This window comes from Anser brachyrhynchus, assembly GCF_964034855.1.
Source record: "Anser brachyrhynchus genome assembly, chromosome: 4".
Lineage (NCBI taxonomy): Eukaryota > Metazoa > Chordata > Aves > Anseriformes > Anatidae > Anser > Anser brachyrhynchus.
In genome coordinates this window covers 40,030,485-40,057,603 of record NC_137698.1, presented here as the reverse complement: position 1 = coordinate 40,057,603, position 27,119 = coordinate 40,030,485, and the positions used below count along the sequence as shown (strand labels likewise).

At 33.1% G+C, this 27,119-nt stretch overlaps 3 protein-coding genes across 4 annotated transcripts in view; 1 reads left to right on the top strand and 2 right to left on the bottom strand.

The window, feature by feature from the left end:
• LOC308194889 (uncharacterized protein) overlaps positions 1–3,123 on the bottom strand; it is a 149,512-nt gene extending 146,389 nt beyond the window's left edge. Inside the window, exons 1-2 of the mRNA XM_080591439.1 lie at positions 2,419–3,123; positions 2,088–2,326 (exon numbers count right to left, since the gene is read on the bottom strand). Of these exons, the coding sequence (XP_080447565.1) occupies positions 2,088–2,299 (212 nt within the window). The 5' untranslated portion in view covers positions 2,300–2,326; positions 2,419–3,123. The remainder of the gene's footprint in view (positions 1–2,087; positions 2,327–2,418) is intronic.
• The window catches only part of LOC308194886 (uncharacterized protein), a 705,306-nt gene that overhangs the window by 273,289 nt on the left and 404,898 nt on the right, over positions 1–27,119 (top strand). The gene's annotated exons all lie outside the window — the stretch shown is intronic.
• The window catches only part of LOC308194888 (uncharacterized protein), a 48,871-nt gene continuing 34,384 nt past the window's right edge, over positions 12,633–27,119 (bottom strand). For both annotated transcript variants that reach the window (XM_080591438.1, XM_080591437.1), the window contains exons 6-7: positions 15,601–15,818; positions 12,633–14,773 (exon numbers count right to left, since the gene is read on the bottom strand). The gene's annotated coding sequence lies outside the window, so the exon portion shown is untranslated. The remainder of the gene's footprint in view (positions 14,774–15,600; positions 15,819–27,119) is intronic.

Here is a 27,119-nt window from a genome sequence, read left to right as displayed (position 1 = left end):
GGTATATTCATCTCATCATGCTCTAAAAGATGCAAAAGCAACAGTAGTTGCTGAACAACAGTTCACCTCATGTCTGAAGCAGGTTCTTTTTCCAACGAGTTGCAATTTCAACTCAAGTGAGTTTAGTCATGAATGAACAGGGATTATCATAATGTCGATACACAACATTTGAAATAACTCCACAGTATTGCCACTTTCTCTTATGAATGGACACTAATGCTGATACCAAAGTTAATTATTACTCTACAGTTGTGGTCAACAGATAGTACTGATATCTACTGCCCAAAGTAGATAATCCGCTACAAAATCCAGTACTCTATGACCATCCAGAGTGTTATCAGGATAAGATCCTACGAATAAAAGTGGGGATGTATAATCTTTTCTTATAAGAAATATATTTTTATATATTGCCATACATATAAGCCTTTGAGTGTTCTTTAAATTAAAAATCACTCAAGATATGGCATTGAACAGAAAACACTGTCAAATACACAGAACAAGTTAAAGAAAAGATTATTTTCTTCTCTTCTGTTCTCTTCTTCCAGAACATGCTAATGACTGGCATGGAGAAACACTTCCTAACTGTGTAATTTGTGTGCTGAATTTAATGGAAGTATTCAGTCAAGCAGCAGAACATACCCAAAAGTAGGAAAAAGTGTCAAATAGTATTATTTGCTCTTCCCTTTATTCTTGTTTTGGTCAAACAGCATCAAAACACTGTTAATACCAGTACTTAGAAAGGAATTGTTAATGAGAACATCATAAATCAGAACAAATTACTTTTTAAAGAAAAGTTTTTGGAATGTAACTCCCATATAAATACCTTTTTCCAGTCATCTGTACAGATATTACAGATGTTGAACGTTAGTTAATATACTCTTTATCTCCATAAAGAAAAAAAAAAAGTTTGTTGTTCTGAATTGCAAATGTGTTCCTTGTCAGACAAAGAAAGATGTCTACTTGACAGCCAAAATGACTGAGAACAGTAGTGATAGCTCAGTTATTACTAGGGGATCTCTAATTTGTTCTCTTCATAAAAGTTTAATGCTTGACTTTAATTTTATAGTTTCTAAATTCACAAGAAGACACAGAATTTCAAAAATGATTTACATTTACATTTGTGAGAAGAAAATAGAAATGAATCTGTTTATCTTTCATTCTTCCTACAAATAGCTTTTCTATAGGCCTTCAAAGTTAACTGAATTGTATTTTAAATATTTTAAGAACTGCATTTTATACTGCTGTTACTTGGCATTCTACCAAGTAAAACTGTTCTGTAACGATCGATTACTGTGTATTCCTTTAAAGAAAACTAGCATAACCTGAAAAACACAATTATGTCTTTCTGCTACTTGAACTATCAAATCCATATGAAAAACAAATAAACAAACAAAAAAAAAAAACACTTTTTAGAAAAGATGGTTAGAGAGAGATTTACAACAGTATTTCTTTTTAAGAAACTTTCCTTGAATTGGATGGTTCTCTACCCAAATAATCCACGTAATCATGATTCTAAGTTCACACACGCACACATGCATTTGTTTTCAGGCAGCTAGTTTATCTCTATCTTAGCAGTAAAATATACTCTTCATGTATGCATACACTAGAAACAAAAAATTATTGAGTTTGAAAAGAATAAAACCACAAACATAAAGAATAAACCACAAACATACTTCAAATAGGAAAGAACACCTCATCACACTTTCCTCATAGTTGAAAAGGAACAACATATTTTTTCGTGTTATTTGAAGAAAAAGCAAAAAAGACATCTCCAGATGTAAAATGCTTCAGTTACATGTGGCTATTGAAGAGAACAAGGTGTCCTTGATAATTTAAATTAACTTTACTTTTCACTGAAAATGAATTTTGTGACTAAAATGCCTTCTAGTATTTCTCCTTTCTGATGTACTGTGTCAGATATGAACAACATTATGACTGTGATGCTGAAGAGTAGAAACTAAAATTTTTAAATAAACGTACAGTAAAATAATTGATTCAAAAAATACAAAACATTTCTGAAATAGTTCTTACTCCTAGGATGCACAAAACAAACCCCAGGATAACCAATTAAACATTATGGTACTTACCTTAAAATGAAAATATCTTCTTGCCTTGGCAGCAGCAGACTCTGGGCCACAAACAGTCCTGCAAAGTACCTGACGATGTTATGGTTAGGGCACAAAGCCCTCCAACATCTAGTATTTTCCAGTTGTAGCCACAAGAACTCTTCCTTAACCAAAGGTTTCTTCAGTGTTATCATTACCCAGTTTCTCCAACAACTAAAATAATTCTGACACATCGATCACTTCTTTGCTGTTCAGAGCATCTGCAATAAAGAGTATAGAACAGCATGAAGGGTAATGAAGAGTAAATATACCATAACACTAGCTACAGTTCAAGAATCCAAAAAATGCATACAAAAACAAATTAAAGAAGGTATTAACAAGGGAAAGGATGTGACTCTGTTCTGACTCTTCTGAAAGTACACTGATCATAGTATCACAGAATGGTTCAGGCTCGAAGGGACCTCTGGAGGTTATCTGGTCCAACACCCTTGTTCAATCAGGGACATTGAGGGCAGGTTGCCTAGGACTGTGTCCAGGTGGCTCTTGAAGATCTCCAAGGAGGGAGACTTCATAATCCCTCTGGGCTAACTGTGCCAGTGCTCCATCACCCCCACAGGAAATAAGTGCTTCCTGAATTAAACCCAAAGTTTAATATATTTCCACCCCTCCTTTATTTCTTATTCGTGGATCCAAACTGTATTGATACTCCAAATAAGTGGGATACTTGAAAAACAAGAGACCTTTTTTTTCTTATTATTTTTTTCAAGCTGAGCTCAAGTACGACCACTCCTAATGTCAGTTGCTGTAAGTTCACACTGTTGCTTGTTCTCCTTTCCCTGAAATTCATTATTTGCTTTCTCAGTTTTTTTTTTTTTTTGTCACCTCATTTAGTCAGGAAACACTGTGGGTTTTTTCATCTTTTTCCTTTTCGACGTATCTGTGTGTCCATGGTCACAAAAGTAATTCCAGAAGCAATGACAAACTAACAAAATGAAACCCAGATACTGACCAGGTGCTGGTGTACCTGATGCGTCTTTCTTCCCTTGACAGCAAAGTTTAAAGTGGGGAAGAAGTTGAATTGCCTTATTTCCTTATTCTAAATTCCAATCTCAAGTAGTTTCCAAGATCGGTCTTAATTTTTAGAGTATAATTATCTTGACAGAATTTATTTTTACAAGTAGAAAATGAATTTTAGCATGAAAAATTAACTCTGTATAATGCCTGAATTCAACTCCTTATGTAGTATTGCTTTAAACTGTTGTGTTGTTTATTATTATTATTACTATTATTATTATTTTGGAAATACATGCTTTAGAATGGAAATTGCTTAACTACACTGAAATGTTAGGAGTGCTCTCCTGGACACTGCTGAACAGTTCAATTCTTACAGCGTTATGTATGTCACATTACAAACTGAGCAAATAACAAGGTCAGGAGTACCTGACTAAAGGTAAGGATGCTTCTGATATGCAGTATAATATCTGTCCAGGTGTAAGAATTAGACATTCGGAAGGATCATCAGATTTAGAGATTAGTATGTTTTTCCTGTTCGTCTCTTCCCCTTCCTTGTGTTTCAGCTGATTACTTCAGTCTTTACATTCATGGAAAGGATAGCATGGTACTTACCTTATAAAATGTTTTGAAGCTTTTGAAGAGCTAAATATTTAAATAGATTTTTTTTTTTCCAGTGGAGGAAAAAAAAAAAAAAGTATTTCACTCTTGAAATGTATGAATTAGAGGAGCACATATGTGTTTGGCCTATTAATTTCTGAGTTTATCTGTGTGTTAAAGATAGTCATAACCATCTGTGGAAGCTACAGAATAGTTGACCAAGTATGGAGAAATGTCTTCATTTAAGAATTTGCCTGTATACTTTATCACTAATCTGGGAGAAGCATTTGAAAAAGGACATTATTTCCTATAAGACTGTCATATTTTCATCTTTTTTATGAGGTGAACAGGGTAAAATTTATTAATTTAATCACTATGCACCTGAATCAATAAAGTAATAATAAAATCATTAGAAGATTCTGTTATACAACAAAAATATTGTCCTTGACTTCTACCTGACGAGATTTGGTTTATCACATGAAGAGTGTGTCGTGTCTTCTAATTGAACATTGATTATGAACTGACTTTTGTTATATCAGAAATTAATTAGAAGTACAATAATAAATACTCAAATTATTTAGACTGTTTTTAACATCTGTGTTCATGTTTAATGAAAAAGGACTATTTGTTCAAACTGGAAACTGTTTTAAATACTTCTATGACTCAACATTTTTATATTAAAAAATAGTAGTATCAGGTTTAAAATTATTTTAAAATGTAAATGTAGGGGATGCAAAAAAAAAAAAAATTAGCCAAGACTGCTTTGTTTTCTTAATATGTTTTTGTTTTTCATAGCCTCAGCATTTAAGTTAAGGAGCTAGAAAGGAAAGGAGGGACATGAAGAAACAAAATTAATTAGTGGGTAATACATCCACTATCATTTTTCTTCCTATCTGGAAAATAAACAAACAAGCAAAAAGAAAAAAAAAAAAAGAAAGGAAAAAAGAAAAAAACACCCCTTAAGCCCAGAAGATAATCATATCAAAGGCTCTGTTACACATTTCCTTAAAAATTCCCAATATGCTAATTTATCCTATTCCTGCCTCGTATTTTAAAGGCTGGACAGTTTTTAAAAGTTGATAATCTTTTGTTATTTTTCTTTCTTTCCCAAGGTCTCTCTTTTGCCTTTTATTGTTTGCTTGTATACTCAAGTCCCAAGATTCAGCATTAATTGAAAAATCCCATTTAAATCTGTTTTCTCACAGTACTGTAGATTATATCAAGCTCTACTAAGTCCCTGGAATGCTCCAATATTTTTTCAACCCATGTTTGTAGTACCCTGTATGGATGAAGCTTTTGATTAATACATTGTGCTTATAACTTGTTGTAATTATTCTTAATTTTACTGCATATAAATCTGATCTCCATACTATTGCACTAACTGTAGATTAGCATGGAGCCATGGCATTATATTTCATAAAAATATTTGTAGGTTTTAAGCCCAGTAGGCTCTATTAAAATCAGTTTTGAGCTTATGTATAGTCAACATTTGATCAAATTTTTGGTTGAACTTAGGACACAACCTCTAAGAAGACATTCTCTCTACATTTATGAGTCCAGTGAGGGTGGGAAGTGGGGAGGGTTGAGGATCCACTTTGTTATTTATCACCATCATTGGAAAAACCCTTAATAACACTTCTAGTTTAACCTGAGAGCATTGGTTGTCAGTCATTTGATCTTGCTCTCCCTTTTTCTTCAGATTAAAGCTATCTATCATTAAAAATTATTTTTTCCTCATACTTCTACTTATATATATTAGAATTAAATTACATCCCAAATTAACCTTGGGCAGATGAAATACAATAAAATAATTCAACTCTTCAGTCTGTTCCTTAGAATTTCTAATTCTTAAGTCATTCTGATGGCTTTTTAATTTTCCTTTTTTTCAAATAATTTCTAATTTCAGAATTTACAGTCTGTATGGTAGGTACTACATTGCAGATGTACAATGCAGGTGTGCAAAGGTACCACCAGTAAATACCTCAATAACTTGGTTATTCAGCTTGGCAGAATATACTATCTACTTAATTTGACTTAATATTTCCTTAACTACAGTTTGAGGTTGACCTTTGCTTTTTCAAAACAGTATTTCGATAGCAGTATCTACAACCAAGGCATCTAAGACATTTTTCAAATCAGTATGCAAGAGACAGTCTCTCTTCCTATAAGGGTGATTTCCACTATATCTTAGCTTGTTTACAGAACTGCAACTACAGAAAGTGTGTAAATTGAGGACTGAACTTCAAGCATGACTCAGTAGCTATACTTCCTAAGCAGGCTTCCAAATGCTTTCCTAAGGGAAGACATACAACTATTTAGAAATGATAATTGCTTAAAACTACAGTATTCCTAAAGTTCAAGCCTTTTTGTGATATGTGAATGTGAGAAAATACGGAATAAGAAAAAGCAGTGAAACTCTCATTCATACATATGGATCATGATTTGAAGAGTATTAAAAAAGAATTTGCATGTGTGACTTGTTTTTTCTTTTTGTTTTGTTTTCCTAGTAATATAAAGGAGTATCTTTGGAATATAACCTGCTCCATACATTTTTGCTAGACTTCTAATTTTGCTGCTCTGGGCAATTCACCATTCCTTTCCTTACACTTGGCTCCTCCAATGAGCTTCAGAGTAGAACAACTCTCAGAGAAAGAGGCTCGTAAACACCACAAGATTACAGGATCTTTTTTTCTGTGCTTGATTTAGAGATAAGGTCTGCTTCTTCAAAGTTATCTTTTTATCTTCATTGATGGAGTATACTTGAAAGAGTATTCGATAACAGTTAAACAGACCCTTTATTATTTTTAATGAGATATTGCAAAGATTAGAAAAATAAAGAATTTTTAAAAATCTCAGTTTCAAATTCATGGGATAATTAAAAATTATAGAAAATAATTCTTTCTGTTCCTGTTCCCCATTTCATTGTTCTTTGACACTTTCATTTTTGGATGACTCATCCATTCATTAAGTGGTGCATAATGGCAGAAAATTCCCACACAGGAAGTACACAACAATTTCAAATAATCCATTTAGAAAGCAAAACAAAAAGTTTGAGAAAGTTTGAGTCCTAGCATAAAACCTTTGCCTAATTCAAAAAGCAACGAAAAATCATAGCTTGTTTAAAACAAAAACACACATCCTTCCCCCCTCCCCCAGCTTTTTAGCTACTTTTTAGTCCTGGTTCAGGGAACTACTTTGTCATTTATGCTTAACTTGCCAAAAACAAATAAGGAGTACAACAGCATAAACAGAAACTGCGTAGAAATGTAATTTATTCTTCCTTTCTGCCTTCCTGCCTATACACTAACCCACCAAACTCTGCAGCTGGAGTGAAAGTAACACACCTCTGCTTTGCTACACTTCTTCACCACTGAAAAAAAAAAAAAAACATAAGTGAGCAAAACGGACTTTTGGGTTCACAGAGTTCATTTAATTTCTTTTCTGGACTGGTCTGTGAACAGAATAAATTTTGTTACCTTCTCTACTCAGGCTATCTGACTGACTGTAATTACTAATAAATACCATTCCCATAAACAATTATCTAATCCTTTAGAAGTAGATACAAATGAAATATATTTCTTACATAGCAGTGTGGTATCTAAACCATATTGGCATAATTATTCCTCTTAATTGTTATATTTAATTGACACATTCATCAGATAATAGAGTGGTTTTTTTAATTATTATTTTTTTTTTTTTACTTTATGGCATTGTTCGAATCCCTGCTCTCTATGCATGTAATGTAAATCTTTCTTCTTTAATCTCTTTGAAGCAAGCCCTGAAGAAGTATCGTATCTTAATGCTGTTACTCACTAATAATTATTTTATAAACTGCTACTTCATTCTAGAAGAATTAGTTGAATTCCCTTTCGAGTGACGGTGATGCAAACAAAAAGATTTCATATTCGCCGGAATCAAATCTCTCTCTTAGGAACACATTCTGTAAGTGTCCATCCTGATTAATGTGTTACTGTTTGATCTATTTCTTTCTTTATTTATTTAATCAATCCAGCAGCCTCCATATCTTCAAACACACAAGACCCTTAGAATGTCACGTTCCTTAGGGTATTGGGTTAAAGCTAATTGGAATTATATTGAATTCCAAGGGGGAAAAGTACTTCTGTTAAACAATAAACACTGTGGTTTTGTTTGTTGGTTGTTTTTTTCTTCACCTATCACACATATGAAATAAGGAATTAAGCAAGGATGAACATACAATTGGTCTGATTCAGGTACCATTTTTTTGACATAAAATGACACAATCTTTTTGTATAAGTGAAGCCTGATTTGAGGTGGGGAAAGTGCAGCAGAAAGAATTCGACAGGGAAGCAAAGCATAAATCACTCCACTTTAATTTGGCCAATGGAAGCGAGACTAAAAAACTGTTATTTACTGCACATTATTCAAACTTATTAAGCAAAATGGCTGTCACTTTCTTTCTACGCTTCCACTTTGAAGCAATAAGGGTCTTCTAGACCTTGGATCTAGAGGATAGATCTCAGAGGTGCCACAGGGCAGGGGTTAAATCCTTTACCGAAGAAATTACCAAAGAAATTCTTTGGATAAACACTGTTCTCTCTTCTTGCTCACCTCAACGCAAAAATAAAATGTTACAGACATTACTTTCCTTCACATCCCCACATTAGAGTAATTTTCAACCTTGAAAGCAGAGACAATAATTTTAAAAGATCGACTTAGTCTCCTAAATCCATATTTGGATTTCAAATTTAAAATTTTATAGATTTTCTTGCACATAAATATGCACAGCTATATGCATATATATGAACTATATACACTTATACATGTAAAACGAACTTTTAAAAAATTAATATGAAAACTAAGTTTGTCAATAGATAATGTGTTCATAGATAAGCTTAATTTCATACCAGCTAATGCAAAATGGCTCTCATTCAAATTAATACTTCTCCTTTCAAAAACAGATAGAGAAATCCTTAGGCATGGGAGATGACACAATCATCAACTTTTTAACTAAAATCACAGTGGCTACATGGGTTATTGAAAAAGCTAATCATTTTTGAATTTGTTTTTCAAAATAATTGACAGAAAAGAGAAAAATTTCTTAAGTAGCTGGCAGGTAACACTCATCTTTCTAAAAGATTACACTTTAACCATTTACAAATATGGTAGGAAGATGTTTAAAATTCAATTTCATTCAAAAATGCACAACCCTCTGCCTCCCTTGGTTTTCTTCAAAAGTTATATTCTGATTGAGTAAAATCTGAGTTTTGTATAGGCTCCTCTAATATACCAATATAATTATTTTATTGAGACAGTCAAATTGAAAAGTACTTCAATGATCACGTCCAACAATTGCATCACTGATAATATCCATATTTAACATTTCTTGCAATATAACTGTGGAGACAAGAGATTTTTTTCCCCTTCTGGAAAAAAAATGTAACAAAAATGCATGTTTTTATCTGCTTCTTCTATGATTTTGCACATGTTATATGCCAAAATTTTATTCCTGAGTCATACTGCTCATCTTTGTTTTAAACAGGTAATTAAGTAATCACAAAATAATCAATAGAATGGGCAGTAAAAGCAATGCACACAAAAAAAAATCTGAAAAATTCAGAACAATCTACAGGAATAACGAGAGTTAAGGAATGGAAGGAAAAGATAAAAAAGCTTACCTTATATGGTGTTTTTGTTTGTTTGTTTTCAGATAATCTTTGGTGCAAAGAGAAGTCTAACTCCTATCTTTTTCAACTGGTTAACGGCCATCCTTAATGATTTAATTCATGCAGTAAGGAAGTTGAGATTAAGTTTTCTTATATATTTGTGCAATGACTACCTAATCAAATGTTTCGTTATGGAGAATACTTGAGTTGCAAGACAAAATTCAATTCCAACTGTATAGTGTGCACAAAATTCCTTATTATGAATACCAGGCCTTCTCTCTCTCTCTCTTTTTTTTTTTTAATCCTACAAATGGTTTAGGCAAAAATAATCAAATTGCTAAAACTTTGTCAGCATAAGCAACAATGTATAGATGTTTTTCAAATGAAAATTTTTCAATATTTTTTTGCCATTTCTATGTTTTCAATTCATTGTGAAAAACAAATCAAAAAACAAACAAACAAACAAAAACACAAAACAACAAAACACAGCTTTTTTTTTTTTTTTTTTTTTTTAAATCATCATTCTGAAATGAAAAGCTCTTGTTTGTCCATACCAGTAGTAGACTGAGCACAGCGGTAGTGTAGACTGTAGATGGGTAACTGGGTAACTGCAAAAATGAACCGACAAAACACTTTGATATTTTTCCTTAAAATCTTGTATCCTTTAGTTTATTCAGACAATTAATCCATAATAAGCACTATAAATCCCTATCACTGCTAACGCCTTATTTCAAATTGCAAATTTGTTGTATAATCTAGGATTCAGTTCAAACTACTTTGAGAACATTCCAATTATTAATTGTGTAAGGGACTTTTTTTTTTTTTTTTTTTTTTTTTACCTTTTTGCTTCTATAGCTCTTCTGGATGCAAAGTTAGCAACATTGGCAATGTAATTTAAAAAGGTGCTAATGAGCTCTTTAAATACCAGAGATTGTTGAAGTAATGTTCTTCTGTTGTGATTTTTTAGTGGTAGAGGAGTTTCACAAAACATGAGAGAGCGTCATAATTTGTTTTTCTGTTTTCGTTCTTTACTTCAAACAGATAAAAAAGTGTCAAATAAAACGACACTAATTAATTTCTATCAAATGTTCCCATATTAAAGCTCATTTTATTATGCAAAACAAGCAGACAGAAAGAGGAGGGAGATTTTCTTCTCTGGCTAAATACAAAATCTCTTTATTGCTTTTTAGAACATTGCACATTTTCAAAGTGACAGCAATACTCACTTGTGCTACTTTAGTCAAGTATCTATCTAAATATATTTATGGGTTTAAGCAGTGAAAAGATTCAAAGGGGACATGTTTTATATATTGTTTCTAGCATTGCAATTTTTTTTTAAGATAAGGAATCTTGTTATTTTATTTATTTTTTTTTAATCAGAGATTTGAGTTTATGGAAGATACAGATTCTTGCCATCAACCTTTCAAATGCATAAAGAGCCCACCAAGCAGCAGAAATTGAAAGATTTTGAATTGAATTGAAAAGAATTGAAAGAGGGAAAAAATTATTTTAAACAAATTTAATGGTCTCAGAAACTTATATAGTAGGGTTCAAATCATTCAGTCTTAGTGTTTATAAAGACCTGCAGTAGTTTCCGCAGAAGACAGACCAAACCCAATTGAAAGGTCTAGAGACTATACTATACAAAATGGAAACATCAGCATAAATAGGCATACCACTTTTAAATAGCAGGCACGATTTATCCAAAACTATGTAACATTCAATTTAAATTTTATTATTTAACGGCAGCCACATCTTAAATACATATATTGCCTTGTTTTCAAAAAAAGTATAAAATATACTGAGATCTTGTACTGTGCAATAATTTTTGAGTATTTCTCAAACCTCAAGCTTGATAAATACTCAGGTATGCCCTAAATGTTCCCTGTCCTCTGAAGACATCAGGCTCCATGTGTTCCTCAGTTCCTAGAACAGCTGCATCTCGTTCTAAGCTAGGCACTCAGAGGGTGTGTTGGATGTTCCACAAAAAGATTAATTTCCACAAAACTCTGCAGGTAACAGGGATAAAATGTCTGAGAAGAAGATACAGCTCTGAAAAATCATGGATGACAACAGTAACGTAGAACCTACTGGAAAATCATATTATCATTTGAAATTCTCCAGTTGTCAACTGTGGAAAAATAATATTTCACAGGCTTTCACAGTTTTATTCACTTTTCATTGAAATCCATTATAAACACAGAAGACAGATGGAGAAACAATCAGGAACCTGATAAAAGAGGTAAATAGGAAATTTCACACAACAAAATGTTTTGCAGCTTTACAGATGAAATGCTTTGATATTGTTTCAACTGTTCAAAGACTAACTATCTATGTGAGAATTAAACAGCTTATTTGCAGACCGTGGTTTCTGTGATTGCTAGTTATTCTTTAAATAGTTTTGGAAAGTGAAATCACCGAACTTGATCTAGAATCACAGGAAACTACCTGTGATTCTACAGGTAGAATTCACTACCTTTGAAACTACAAGCTTCCCCTAAGGTTTGTCTTTCAGGAAATCATTATTTTGCTCCACCTGTTCAGGCAACAGCTTCTGAAGCTGATTCAGGTTTTCTGAGAATTCAAGTCAAGGAAAACCAGTATTCCCATTCTTATCAATACTTATTAGTAAACTAAACTTTATTAGCATAGAAAGAATAAACCACATATTAAAACAGAGGTATATTTGAGGTTTATCCTGAATATTTTCTAGAACCTTTAGTCAAAAGATTTTTATGACGCTCAATCCCACTGGGTATGTAAGTTCCTGGGGCTTTGAAATATGACTCTCAGTGAGAAAATACTACCCTCAGAAATACCAATACTAATTGAAAGCAATGCTGTTGTGAGAACGGTAGGTTCTCAAGCAAGAAAGATTGTCAAAGAACACAAAGCTTACTTCATCCTTGTTAATTTTTACTAAATAAAGAATAATTTTCTTTTGTGAAAGACTGCCTTTTCAAGCAAAAGCTTTTTTTGCCAAGAAAAAATAATCAGTTTTTGTGTTTCTTTATACTTTTTAAAATTCATTTTTGGAATATCTCCTGACTAATTCTGAAAGCAAAGTTTCAGAGTACTTTTTGTTTTGTTGTTTCTTCTGCTTGTGACAAACATTTCTAATCTACTGTGTAGTCTTTTTGTGAACTACATAAATGTTTTCCTGATGTTAAAGCTTTCAGGATTTTAAACCTGAGAGTCGTCTCAACATCACACACAGAAAGTTTCAGCGCTCTTTGAGTACAGCACTAAATTATTCTTCTTCCTCTTTTCGTTCTCTTGCCTTGTGTTCCTATCTTGAGAGGTCTGGAAAACGAAAGAAAGAATGAAAGAACAAAAGAACAAATTAAAGAATGAGACAATGAAAGAATGAATGAAAGAACAAAAGAACAAAAGAGAAAGAGAGAGGAAAGAAAGGGAAGAAAGAAAGATAAAACCCTACTAATTTTGTTTCATTTAAATTCTGAGAGAAAACTTACTCAAGTTCAATTTTGAGGTCCATGGGGGAGAAGGGGGTAGAGGGGAAGAAGAGGGGGAGAAGAATTCCTTCCCTTATTTGTCCAGACTCTTTAAACTTTATGATTTACACAGAGACAGATGCACAACAGTTAATTGCAGCAGGCAGAAACACAAGACACTAAGTACAAAACTTTACAAAAAGGAAATGAGAAAGGAAAAAGGAAAGGAAAGGAAAAGGCTAAAGTAGAGCCTAGATGAACACTGGTAAGATTTTGCAATCCTGATAAAGAATACAATGTTGTTACCAATGCTCGAAAACCTTCAAATCTTTATGACTGCTGACCGCCTTTATAATGATCTCCGTTGCCCTCCTTTTACATGGTCAATGCATATGATTTCCACATGTACATATATGGAGAGTTCATCTGAATTTATACTGAAATCACTACGAAGATGTTGTGCTATTGGACAATCTTACTGAAATTAGGGCTTCAATAAAAGGAATGAGAATAATGAGTGTTTTTTTTTTTTTAATTAGGAATTCAGAATTCTTAATGGTGCCAACACTTTTTTTTTTTTCTTTTAAGCATGAGTAATTATGAAAACTACAACAATTCAAAGAGTTTTCAAACTTTTCTTTTTCTGTTTCCTTGTTTTGATGCCATTCTGGTAATGGTTTTGCAATTTACGTTCCACTGATGACTTCCAATGTACATGCTTTTTAAGTTTCACTAAAATTTCTAACAGCTTCCTTTTTTTTTTTTATTTAAATGTTGATCAGAACAAGAAGTATATAAACAATACAAAAAAGCTTTTGTGTTCTGTATTTCCAGTGAGTAAAAGCATATCAATCTCCTTTCTCCAGCCTACCAATTTAAATTTTCTTGTTTTCTAGTTATTACTTAATATTTCATACATTCTGACCCTGCAAAACCTTTTGCACCTGCCTTGAAGAAAGGACTATTTATCTCCTTGAAATCTTGATTGTGCGTGGCTGAGTTTATAAGTTTCAAAAAGAATGAGATCATTCATATTGATTTTTTTTTCCCTAGGTTACTTTAAGAAGCTTTCCAAGATGCTTTTTTTTGAATAAACCCCATATACAACTTTCTAACATGCTCACAGATCCTCTCATTGCAAGATTTTGCAGTTAATTCTAAATTCAAGAGTATAGTTTTAAACCAGTAGTCCTAGTATGAGCTGAAATAAGCTTACCTCCTGATGAGGACTTTGAATGCAAGTATATGTGACTAAAGTAAACTATATCGAGAAACCGAGTATTTCTTTTACTGTGCAACACTTCAATTCAGTCTGTATTGGCAAGAGAGACAGAAAATGTTCATATTCTGCTGCAACATTTTCTCAATATATTTTTTCCTTATTTTTTTTTTTTAAAGATTATAGTCTGTCCAGCTGATTCAGGACCTTCAACTATGCTTTCCCATCATCACCTTTGTATCACCACAAATGCAATTGTTACTTCATAGGACATCAGTTCAAGGAGTTTCTAGATGAAAACTGACTCTTTCCCCACCAACATACCCACTACCACCACCCCTCCAAAAAAAAAAAAAAAAAAGAGATTTCAAGTCTTCAGCTATATTGGAAATAAAGGCCACAGGAAGACTTGCTGTGGAAGCATGATGTCAAACATGCTTTTTACACCTACATCCTTTTGGGCTCTTTACTTCTCTGTCTTCCAAGGTCCCTTCCAACTCCAAATACTAATTCCCAGTTCTAAGAGTTCATACTGCATTGGAAAATTGTTCCTTCAATGCTCACACCTCCGTGCTAAATCCTGCATGGAGTTTAACTCATTCAACTTTACAGCATGTATAGCAGAGAAACTGAAGCATGTATAAATGCTATAAGCAAAGCATTTCAAGAGTATTCATATCATTCTGAATCTTCATGCATATAACTATTGAAGATCTGATTTTTAACGGTTCACAATAATAATAGAGCTCTCAGCTGAAATCGAAGCAAGTCAGAGCACTGAAAGAGAAGAGAATATTTTGAAACTGAAAGCTTGTTCACATCTTTCTAAATGACTATCAATTTCTTTTGAAAAAATTACCTACAAAGACCATCTGATTTTTAGCCCATAGTAACCATATATAGAGCCACACTATTTAACCTAATAAGCTGTCTTATTACCAATTAGTAATGCCATTGATTTATTCTCATTTTAAAACAAGCTATATTTTATAAAGCCAATAAACAAGCAAATATGGGGTTTGTTGAACAGAAATGATTTTCCTGAGAAATTCTGTCACATCAGACGCATGTCTCAAATATGCCTTCATAAAACTATTGATCCTTGTCATAGAAGCCCCTTATTATTTGAATTTTGCTTCCTGCATTGCATTGCATTGCACTGCATTCCTGCAGTGAAAGACAGATTTAGCTTGCTAAGAAGATTTAAGAAGGCATTAAGGGACTTCTAATTTACAGCTAATTTTTACTCAACACAAGGATATAACTATTCATCCTTTTATAATATTTTTTAGTTCTTTCCTCTTCTAGGTAAGTAACCTTGTTTTGTATTTGTAGACAGCAACCATTCAATCCTCCTTTTGCTGCATCAATCATGCCAAGTTGTTCATGTATATGAAAGACTGGCTCCTTCAAAGTTTCTGCCAGCAGCTTTCATTTTGCTGTGGTGTTGAGGTGCCATACACAAATGATCTACTACAGGATACAACTTGATGGGGGGGTGGGTGGGGGAGGTGGGAAGGGGGGGAGGTAGAAATCAACCACAAGCCCCTAATCTTGGTGCTTGGACACCTCTTTCTGATTAGAGTTACAACCAAATTGCTTACCCAACTGAAATGTAACATCTCACAAGGGCAGCAAAGGTGACATTCAAGGAGGGAGATGCCATGAGGGAAGATGATGAGCACACTGTAGTGACTGCAGGTTCCTTGAATCAGCCTCCTCCTCAAAGAGCAGAAACGTTTGGTCACTGCAAAAGGCAGGCAGCTCCTCCAAGGGCCATCTTCTGTAAACTGTGCACCATCACCAGTCAAGGGAGGCAGACCTAGAGAACAGTGACCCTGAAAGTAATTAACTCAGAAAGTAACAAAAACACACAGCTATTTATTCTCATAATCACAGCCCTTAATCCAACAGCTGCTGTTGGTTACAGTGGAGGTTCACAAGTACTAAACAGACTTGAAAAATCTACTTACCTACGTGATATTCTGAAGTTTGGTTTTTCAGCCTTGGTAAGCCTGATCACACAAAATTATGTCAGGTCTTACAGAAATTCCAGTTGTAAAACATTTCATCATTACATTTTTATTTAATCTATACATAATTAAAACAAACAAATATATGGTTTTCCTTACTCAGAGATATAGAACACTATATATATATTTGTATTCAGCGCAGAGAAAATTTTAATAGCCTCAGCCAGAAGTAGGTCATAATTTGTATTGTGTATTGTCAGAAGCCTTATTTTTTTTTCAGCAGAATACCTTAGCACAAACATCCCCTTTACTGTCTAGGAAAAAAATTTGATTTTTTCCAAAATTGTGAGGATTGAATATTTCTTACTTTTTGTGATCATAAATCAACGATAAACAAGTTTTGATGTGCTTCAACTCTCCAGAGGTGCAAGTACATTATTGAGAATAAATATTGTCCTGTTGCTAAAATATGAATAATTCATCATAACTAATATCTCTTCATCTTTCTTTTCTACTATGCGTCTTCCAAATCTCAGTTTTGAGAACATAATTTATAGAAAGTATATATTTCTTAAGTAGTTTACTTTACTCTTTGTAATGTCACTCTCCAAACACTTAAAATGGCATCCCCATTAAATTTAATTGTAACAACTATTTTAATAACTATACTCAGAACCTGTGTGTTTATCAATATATTATTTGCCATTATCAGTTGCAGCATTATGATATTTATATACAAGTCCACTGTACCTTTTATCTTTTCTTTATTGGCAGTGTCCACGACAAGCACGACATCACACATTACAAGTAAAATAATACAAATCTATTTATTTAGCATCTAGTCTGTAGGCTACCTAAAAGAGAAATCTTTTAAAAGAGCAATACACTTAGTGTAATGGTATTTTTTTTAACATTCCAGCAAAGGAAAATACAAACGGTTTTTACCAGTGCCATTATTTTAATTTCTAAACAGATTTTCAGAAAATTCATTTCTTGTCTTTTCTTAGTGAGCTGCTTATCATAGATTTATTCAATCTCCAAGTCTAGAATGTTTTTTTGCTTGAATATGAGATTTGTATTCTCTTAACTTTGAAGATGAAAGTATTTTGTCTCCTACTTCACAGTCTGTTTGACCAGTCCTCTAATTCTAAAACACATTATTGTTTCATGGAAAATATTTCAGTCATATTTAAAGTCACAGCTACCTTACTATGAAACCAATTGTTCTAAATCATGTCTGTCTTTCTTTCTTTCTCTCTCTCTCTTTCTCCCTCTTTCTTTCATTCCTTCCTTCCTTTTTAATTTAATGAACTATAAACTTATATGTGCTAAATTAAGACAATCCATATTTTTTATAATGAAGAAAACTATGGTAACTGTTTAAAGAAAAAAATTCAACTCAATAGTGTGTCCATTTTCATGGGGGAGCTTTGTATAACTTACTACTTATTCAAACTTTCATCTGCATATCCTTGGTTCAGACTCTATGACTCATTGAATAAAAACCACAGTAATGATAATTTCTCAATAACTTTCTATATTTTTAGGCTGCATGTATTTTAGCTCATGTTAAAATATTAGGTAATCAAGGAGAAAATTTTACTCTAGGCTCTACAATGAACTGTATGTTTGTACTTATGAGAAAATATTGTAAATTGCTTCAGATATTGGTATGCTTGGAAAATGACACTTCTTAACAAGTGTACATAGTGAAAATAAATGAGAAATACAAGTGATCGCTAGTGGAAACAGTAGGTTAGTGAATTAGCTGCACAGTTTAGGAATTCTACCATATGTCCAATTTTGCCTTTGGTCCTCACCAAAATGTACTGATCTCAAAGCTATCCTAAGCAAATCAAAACCCAAGAAAAGAAAACAAGAGTGTGGCATTTGAAAGTCAAAGCATTTTATTCACTGTAGCTTGTGAACTCAAAATAAAAAAAAAAGTAAATAGAATGGAAAAAATGATAAAGGAATTTGAAAGTTGAAAAAGTAGGAAAAAAGTAAACAGTTGCTTTAAGATGACACTAACTACTGATCAAAGTACTTCTGCATGCATGGACAGAAAGAATGGCATTTAAATTTGAATAAGAATCAAAATGAAAGTTGGGAATAGCAATGAAAAGGAAACTACTAGAAATAGGAAAAGACAGTGCTTAAAGGTTAAGCAAAGTTGAAAAAAAATAAAAGCGTATGTGATGAATATCTAAGGACGGGGGAATGTTCAAAAAGGAAAAATCTTCAAAATCTTTCTTACTACAATCATTAAGTGGGAATTTCAAAGAAGCAAGGTGAAGTTTATTGCTTCTTTTTCTTTATGTTTCACAGAATGGGTGCTTAATTCTTCATCTAATAAAATCACAGCCAAAAGGACTTTCAGCGTGTGAAAAACTAAGACTAGAGAAACAAATTGCTCAGCATTGAAGAAAACCAATACCGAAGATGAAATGGTTAAAAAATAAAAAATAAGCTTACTTAAAGTTACCCATAGCTGAGTAGACCTTTTTAGTGATATAAAAAGTTCGTACTATGAGAGGATGTCCTCTTGAACTTTCAGCTGCGTGTTATAAAATTATCTAGTAAAAATTACTAATTTATTTCCATACAGGATATCCAAATTCACCCACACTCTCTCTTCATGAGCATATTTAAATGAAAGAAGAATAGTATATATGCCCACGTATAATTTTTCAGGGATATCACTATTCTTACACATTAAATCTAAATATTGCATTTAATTTATATAACTGGAAAGATTCATGATATTTATCATCACTTTCCTTGTAACAACCATTATACCATGTTTCAGAGGATAGGGATATTGCTAGCAGCTATGCTTTTGAAAAAAAAAAAAAAAAGAAAAGAAAATCTGCCCTTTTACCAGAATAAACAACAATTTTACTACTCATACAGCAATGATGTTTATCATGATTTGCTCTTCTGCACTTTCATCTATACCATCAGAAAAGCAAAACAACAAAAAACAATCATCAGATTTCATTTTCAAAAATAGCCTCAAGTTACAGCAGCCTCTCTAACTCTCTATATCTTTAATCACATTTTCAGCAAATCTATGGTCCAGTATGTTTATTGAAACCTCCCCACAAAATATCGGGTATGCTCACTAATTCTTTTCCTTCTGTTTTGAATACAGGGACATGTTCACATTCCATATTTAACTGACTTCAATTTAGCAATCTAGAAAATCCTAGGATAAAATACTCTTTTGGGTTAATGAGACAATAAACTGTTAATCTCTCCCCGTTTAAAAAGTGTGGACTGTATAATCCTCTTCTATAGATAGGGATGTTTTGTTACCTGAATATCCTCAAAGGGAGTATAAATGCACTTCTTTTGTCTTTTCACCACATTAGGCTTTTTGGATAGTTGATATAGCCATGTGAGAGGTGAAATGGCCTCCTCCTAATCTTTTCTTGTCTAACTCATAAAGAAACTATGATATAGAATTGTAAAGCCAGTAATTTGTTGAAACCATGGCAAAAGACCATAGCAAATACGTAGCAAAAAGGGTGTCACAAAGAGCAGGGAAACACAGAATTAGTGAAGAAAGAGTAAGAGATACCTCAAAGTACTATTTTTTCCTTGCTCTTATCAATTTTTCTGGAATGAACCAAGGAGAGATTTTCCTTTGATCTTGTAAGAATTACAATTCAACAAGAGATTAAAACCTTCCATTTCTCCTTCTGACATTTTCTTCCACAATACATATCTCCTTCAGGTCCTTAAACTCCAAGTCAGCAGATCTGTTTTAGCTATGGCTTTTCTAGAGACAGCCTTCAACAACTGGTATAAAGGAAAAGGCAATATAAATGAGTCATTCAAAATATGAATACTGCATTTTTACTCCCAAGCTAAAATGATTCTTTGGTTTTGGTGGGCGTCTTGATGCAACCATTCCTGCCCAGCTGTATGCCATTAAGAATCAGAAGAAGATTGCCATAGGGCATCCTGACAATGGTATTTAAAAACCCATTACGACAAACCTTTAGTGCAACTGAGAGTTTATGAAATCAAATTAAAAAGGGAAAAGGCCCACTTCCAAATTAAAAAGCAGAAAAGAGCTTATTTTAAAACTGTTCCAAAGAAGTACATATGAGGCCATCTGGCTATTCTGCTCTAATTATTATGCTTTTACAATTATGGACATCCGGGGGGGGTGGGGGGGGGGGGGTGGGGGGGAGATAAATAGTAACATGATCATGTAAAACAAACGTGTTGTTTATAAGATAAGAATAACATTAGAATTGAAAGAAAACACCCTCAGAGTGTGATATTCCATTTCAGAAAGACTTACTTACTAAACTTTAATATCTAAATTAAAAAAATACTGAGAAAGTTGTAATTAATAAGAATTGATTTCAATTAAAGAGGATTATTCAGTAATTCTTTTCATGAAACTATTAGAGAAGCTGTGATCATATATTCTTGTTATGAGTTTCTCCATAGGCAAACTAAATTACACAGTTACTGGATATAAGTCATTAAAGCAAGGAAAGATGTGGTTGAGTTAGAAAGACAAATTTTATGTGAATTTCTAGTACTGATAATTTGAGATACAGGGACACCAACTTTTAGTATGGCCCATACCTATTCTCCTTCTGTGTCCTTACAATTTTTTATTTATTTATTTATTTTCCAGATCAGGCTTTGACTACTTTTTCTCTTATTATGCTTTTGGATAACTTAGATAAAAGTCCATGTTACAGGTTCATCTCTAAAACATAGGCAACACAAGCAAAATTACATGTATAAAGTATGCAAAGAAGCTATATTTCATACACAGCATTAAGATTTTTAAATCTGGCATAGTTGAGTTTCTTTGCATTAGGAGTGTAACATTCAAATCATGGGAAGAAAGATCTCTTTGTAGCTTCTTCCTTCTCCATCATCTTCAACTTATATTTCATATTACTTAATAGTATTTACCAGAGATGTTTCTACTGATTAACAGATAGTCAACAATTTCTGTTTTTAATGAAAAATGAACTTATAGGAAGGAAGTAGCTAGATAGGGTTTTTTTTAATTCATTAATTGTCAGATGTAGCAATAGGTTAATTGGAGATGTAGCAATAGAAGTGTAGCACACTTCAGTAAGATGTGGTTTTAGAATGAAACAACGGGAGAAAATAATGATGATCAATTTATGCTGTAGAACTTTCAAAAGAATCTACCAAGTAGTAAGGGAATTTAAATACCTCAATAAAATGAAAATTAAGAAAATATTAAAAACATAAAAATTAAAATAGCAACAGTGAATTTTTAAAAATAATCAAATACTGTATTACCCATATGGTTTGTCCTGATACTTAGTATTTCACATTCAATCCTCCCTACTTATTTGGAAATTAAACGCTTATTGTCAAGTATATTTAAAAAAGAATAACCATCGTTATTTCTTTAATAAACTGCATTACGTTGTGATTAAGACTAATGATAGTCAGTAATACAAAACTGAATTGGCACTATTTGATATTATTGTTGGCAATGTCATTTAAATATATTTTAATTAAACATAACAGTTTAAATCCCATTCACAACATGAAAATCCTTGGCTTTTAACTATGTCTTTGTGTAAAAGTGAGGTATATAGAGACCTGCTGATTTCAGAAGCTGCATAAATGGATTTTCATTTTATCCAATTCATTAAGTACAGTAGAAAAAATAATCTGTTTCTTTGTATCTAAAACTACAGGGCAGAAACTCTCTTGGATGAGCTTAAACTGTATTTATATATATATATATATAAATGGCATATGTCTTGTCTCAGACATGAAGTTTGGTTCTGTTAGACAAAAAGGATGTGGAAAAATACGAATTGTCACATACCTATTTTATATTTTCTGTAGATTTTTGAATATTCTGCTTCAATGTTTTCAAAGTGAAACTTAACTTTTTATCTCAAAGCACCCTTCCTTCAGAACTTTAGTTCAGTTAGAGGAATGGCATAAGCTAACACACCAATTTTAAATTATTGGTCAAATACCTTCACATATTTCTCCTGTGGTCCTTCACATATTTCTCCTCTCCTCTCCCCACTTTTCTCCCATTTGATCTCCATCCACCTACAAAATACCTGCCTCCAAAAATATTTCCTAAGTTTTTATGCAATCTATTTTTAATACAGCCATTAGCCTAAAGTATTCCTCATCTACTAAGGTCTCCAGCATGGTGCACCAGCAAATAAAATTCTGACGTTACAGACAAAGAAATAAAAAGATGAGCTCTAAGTGCCTTTTTTATTTGCAGATAGGTTTATATTGTGCCTTATAGCATTCTAAAAAATGCTCCTTTCTGAAAGCTGTATGTTGCTATCTTTAAAAGAAAAAAAAAATTTTTGTGAGTAAAGAAAATCAGCAGTATTTGCCTATGTATTAGAATAAAATAAAAAAAAATCCAGTATATCCCATTCAAACCTATAATTTATGAAAATAAGACTTCACATTTGCTAGTTGTTTCCATATATTCACTTATTAAGAGTTTATCTTTTATTATTTGAACACTTCACTGTGGGTGTTCAAAGGCTATGTATAGCTTTCACAGATGGAGACAAGAAGCAGTGAAGCATAGACAAGAGATTCTCACATGACTAATTCTGCTCTGCTTCTCATTTCATGTGAAACATCCCATGATAAGTAAGAGCTGCAAAACGTGCACATCCATATTCCACTTTTGACAACATCAGTATTTTGATCAGCCAACAGGAAATTCAAATCCATTCAAGAAACTGTGACCCAGTGACCTGTGGTAAGGTGTCAGCACGCCTGCTGTTTATTGGCATAAGAGACTCAGCTGAGCAAATGCAATCTGGTATTTTCAGTGATATAAATAAATAAATAAAAAATAATTGATGGGGGAACAGACACTGATCTAAATCTAATATTTAAATATTCTAATCTAAATCAGGGGAGCTTTTCCCATACATTTAAGGAGTATAATATCATACATTCATATTAATGATGGCAGAGACACAGGACTAAGGAATAACTACCTTGATTCAAATTAAAAGATTTTGTGCCTCTGTCTGTCTAGCTACAAAGATACTGGAAAACAAGAAATTCTCTTTGCTTTTACTTTGACCAGTTCTTCAATACATCATTACTTAATATTTTGTGTGTAGGGAAAACAGTGAAGTGGATCTCTGCAATAAATGCAGGATGAGACCCCTAACTACAGCTTTTTCAGGGGCCACAATTCATTCTGAAGTTATTTATTTTCTCTTTAGAGTGTTAGCAAACATTCAGCCAAATCTAAAGCAGGGCTTATTTCATAGCAGAGAACATTCAGCAAAACATGGCTACTGCCCCCAAAGAGCCCGTCATCTAATTTATCAAGATACAGCAAATGAGAAGGAAAACAGTAAGAGCAGCAATGTAAATGAAGATGAGAACTAATGATAAATGCAGGTTAAAGTTAGAATCACTGACAATATTATAAATTATATCTCAGAAGGCAATAATTTTCTATGTACTAGGATATGCTTCAGCTATAAATAGGAAAATAATGAATGTCAAGCACTGTTTTTCATCTGCATAACTTCATTGTACATCTCTTTCTCTTATAGACCACAGCTTGAGCACTGAAGCAGCAACCTCATCTTCCACCAAAATGACTTTACACAGTCTAGTAAAAGAACAAATTTTCAGGGATAGTGAAGTAATAATGCAAGTCTTCCTATATTTTTATAATGAAATATGACAAAGTCCACTGTATGTGGTGGAATTTCACTCACCATCCTTTGCCAGCCTCCTGTAAAGGAGACTATATAGCAAAAGACATACTGTTTCTCATTTGAAAGAATCACTCAACCATTCTTCACCTCTAGTGATCAGTCTTTCTTGCTATCTGCATCCTAAGATAACTGACAACATAACAGGAATTTCCTGATTTCAGATAACTTTATAAATCTGATACCTCACATTAATTACGTTATTATCACCTTATTTTCTGGTGTAGGTGAATTAAAGACACAGCTACATGACAAGCATTAGAATAGTTAGATATGACACCTAGATAAATGAGTCTGGACATTCAAGTAATTTACCAAACGGATGTCTACCATTTTTTTACACCATTTTTTTCAGATGGGTTGGATGATACAAAAACTTTATAGCTACCTGGATATATGTACAGGTATCAGTATTTCATTCACTACCTCATTCAGATTGGCATGGGTGGGGTGTGGGGATGCAGGAAGGACTAGAACTGACTTTTCCATATCCTCTTTAAGTCAGATACTCTAGTAGTGTAAAGCAAAATAACTGACACCTTTGATTGGTACTACATAAAGCCATTTTATCCAGAACAAGAACTTGGCCTAACATTCTCATTAATGTTCTAGATTCAGAGCCACAGTCACTCCCAATTTCTGGTCATTTGGAAATTCTTACTATTCTCTGAAAATCTTAGATTGGTTAATTATAGAGAAACTGGAGGAACACTGTGTCTGGCACTATCAAAGATGTATCTGATCTTGATACTTTTGTAGTTTCTGCGCAAAAGGTAGTGGGGAACAAGTACCCATGACAATGACCATCTGTTTTCTAAGAAGGATGTGGTTTTTTGGGGTTGCAAGCCAGACCCAATCCTATGCTGACTTTCACCTGGGGTTCTTTAGGTGAAAAATGTCTCATGGGAAGTGAAAGGTTATAGAAAAATTAGAAAAAATACATAAGCTGACCAAATCTTCCAACTCAGCTAGTAAAATTCAGAGGCCCTAGGAATTCTGAAATAATTTTATAGCTGCTTCCTTATATGTGATGACATGGACTACTTACATTAATGTAGCATTGATATCATATTTCAGTTATAGAAAGTTACTGAGTTCAGAATGATGACTACAATGGATAACTTTTCATAACCCATTCCTGGACAATGGTCCCTAATACTAGCATTTTTTCAGAGGCTTCATTAATGAATATATTCCTCAGTTTTGTTTTGACAATAAAAAATACACTGACAATTAAAATTTATTATAACCATATGTTAGAAAATCAGTTTTCAGACATTGTTCATATCCTATGTAGACCAAAGGGAAGTGAGCTGAACAGTAAATTACAGCATTACGTAGTCAACAGCAGTCTAAACTAGTTCTATGACTAAACCATATATTAAATTACTGCAGTCTAAATTAGTGCCTTTAGTGCAGTTAGAACAAATATTTTCTGGTGTATTCTCTTGTTTTATCTTATTAAGATGTAGTTTATATATGTAAGGTTTTCTGGTAAAGATACGTAATCCTAAAGTCTACTATTGTGCTTACAATTGGGCATCTTCAGAAAACTTGTTTTCTCTGCCTGAAAATAAGTTCAGTTCAACAGTGCTTCCTAGTTGATGACACTAACATTTCATTTACTAAATGGTGATTAAATGACATGTCCTTGTTGCTTGTCCAGTAATCCATTTTCAGGATGGTTGTTGCAGAGGTTTTTTAATTAATTAATTTATTTATTTTTATTTCTATATAAATCTTTTAGGAGTCAAGACTAAGGGATAAACTTACTTTAGCAAAGATAATCCTTCTTACTCAGTGAGAGAGAGGTCATAAAATTACCAGCTGTATAGTGTTGTTCAGATTCCTGAGGGCATAGCCTTTTCCCCAGTGTTCATCTGTAACATTTAGTATAGCACTGAACTCTTAGAATCACAACATCTCTTTCCTAAGGTTGTTTTCACGCCTTTTAATTATTAATCATTCAGACTCTCAAATGTCTCTTTCTCCTTCACCTACTCAACACACACACCACATTTTCTGTTCCAGTTTTGTTTCATCCTTGGCATTTTCCTGGTTCCCTCATGTTTCTGACTTCTTACTCTTTGATACAGCTCTAGTCATTTGCTGAACCACATCGACTTACTGGAATGAACACAGACCATCAGCTTGAAACCTCTCCTGCTCTGAGCTGATTTCAATCAGTTTTCTTCCACTTGGCCTACAGTCTAATTTTTTTTCAAGACTAATTTCAGCTTTAATATTACTGTCTCAGCAAAAACAACTAAGTGTATTGCTGAAAGGGGATAAGAAGCAAATCTGTAGAAATTGTGAAAGGTAGAAGAATACTTTTGCAGCTGAGGATTAATTCTTTAGTTTGTAACATGTCTCTGCAGTAAATGTGAGAAAATAGCCTATCTTAGACAGAGTTAATTACTTCTTTTCTGTTTTGTTTTTTAATGTTTTCCTGTCCTACCTGACAAAATGAGAAAGGATAGCTGGAGGATGGAAGTAAACATATTGTTTAAGACAGTAAAAATGTAATGGATTACTGTTCCAGCAAAAGAACAAAAGATCACACAGCTGATGTAGACATTAAAAGTTACTGTTGTGTTGTTGACGGAGAGTATTATCCTCTTTGGAAAACATTCACTACCAAGATAAGAGAAACAAAATTACTTTGGGCTATTTGCCATTCTGATGCTTTGTGCAACTTGAACTGGTCTACAAGCAAACCCTAGACTTTTTTATGCAGGAAGGACTGTATATCTTCTCTCACCTATACTTGCTCCACTGATCATTTGACCTTGGAGTTTTTCGCTGTATTCTGCAGCACAGTGAAGCAGAGGCCATGCATTGCACATTCAGGTTTCACACCACAATGTTTTTTAGGTTAATTCCTCTACTAGCCGGAAAGAGGAACGTGTAAGAAGGAAGAACAAAGAAATAATGGTGAAAAAATGTTCAGGATTACAGATAAATTGAGGCCTTACAGGATTAGCAGAACAAAATGTGTACTTCAAAAAGTTGCAGGTAAAAGAGAGAATCACTGAAAAATTGAGTTGAGACGGGAGAACTACAGATGAAGCGAAGAGTAAGGTTGTATCTGATACTCTGGAGAAACTGAGTAAATTGTCAGCAAAGGAGATGGGTAGGAAAGGCTGCAAGGATTCCCTGAAAAAGAAGGTGATAGAAAAATTGCATCCACAGGATTTGAAGAGGGAGGAATGTAGAAAATTACTGGTGTGTACAGCCAACCTGGTATTAAGAAGCAAAAAGCTTGTACCTTTCAATAGAATGTGTGTGTTTACTAAAAGGCTGGGCCTTCAATCACATTCTATGTGAATATACCAATGACATAATTGGTTTATTTTTGCAAAATGGATATACAGTTATGCATGAAATTTAGCGGTCTGGTTT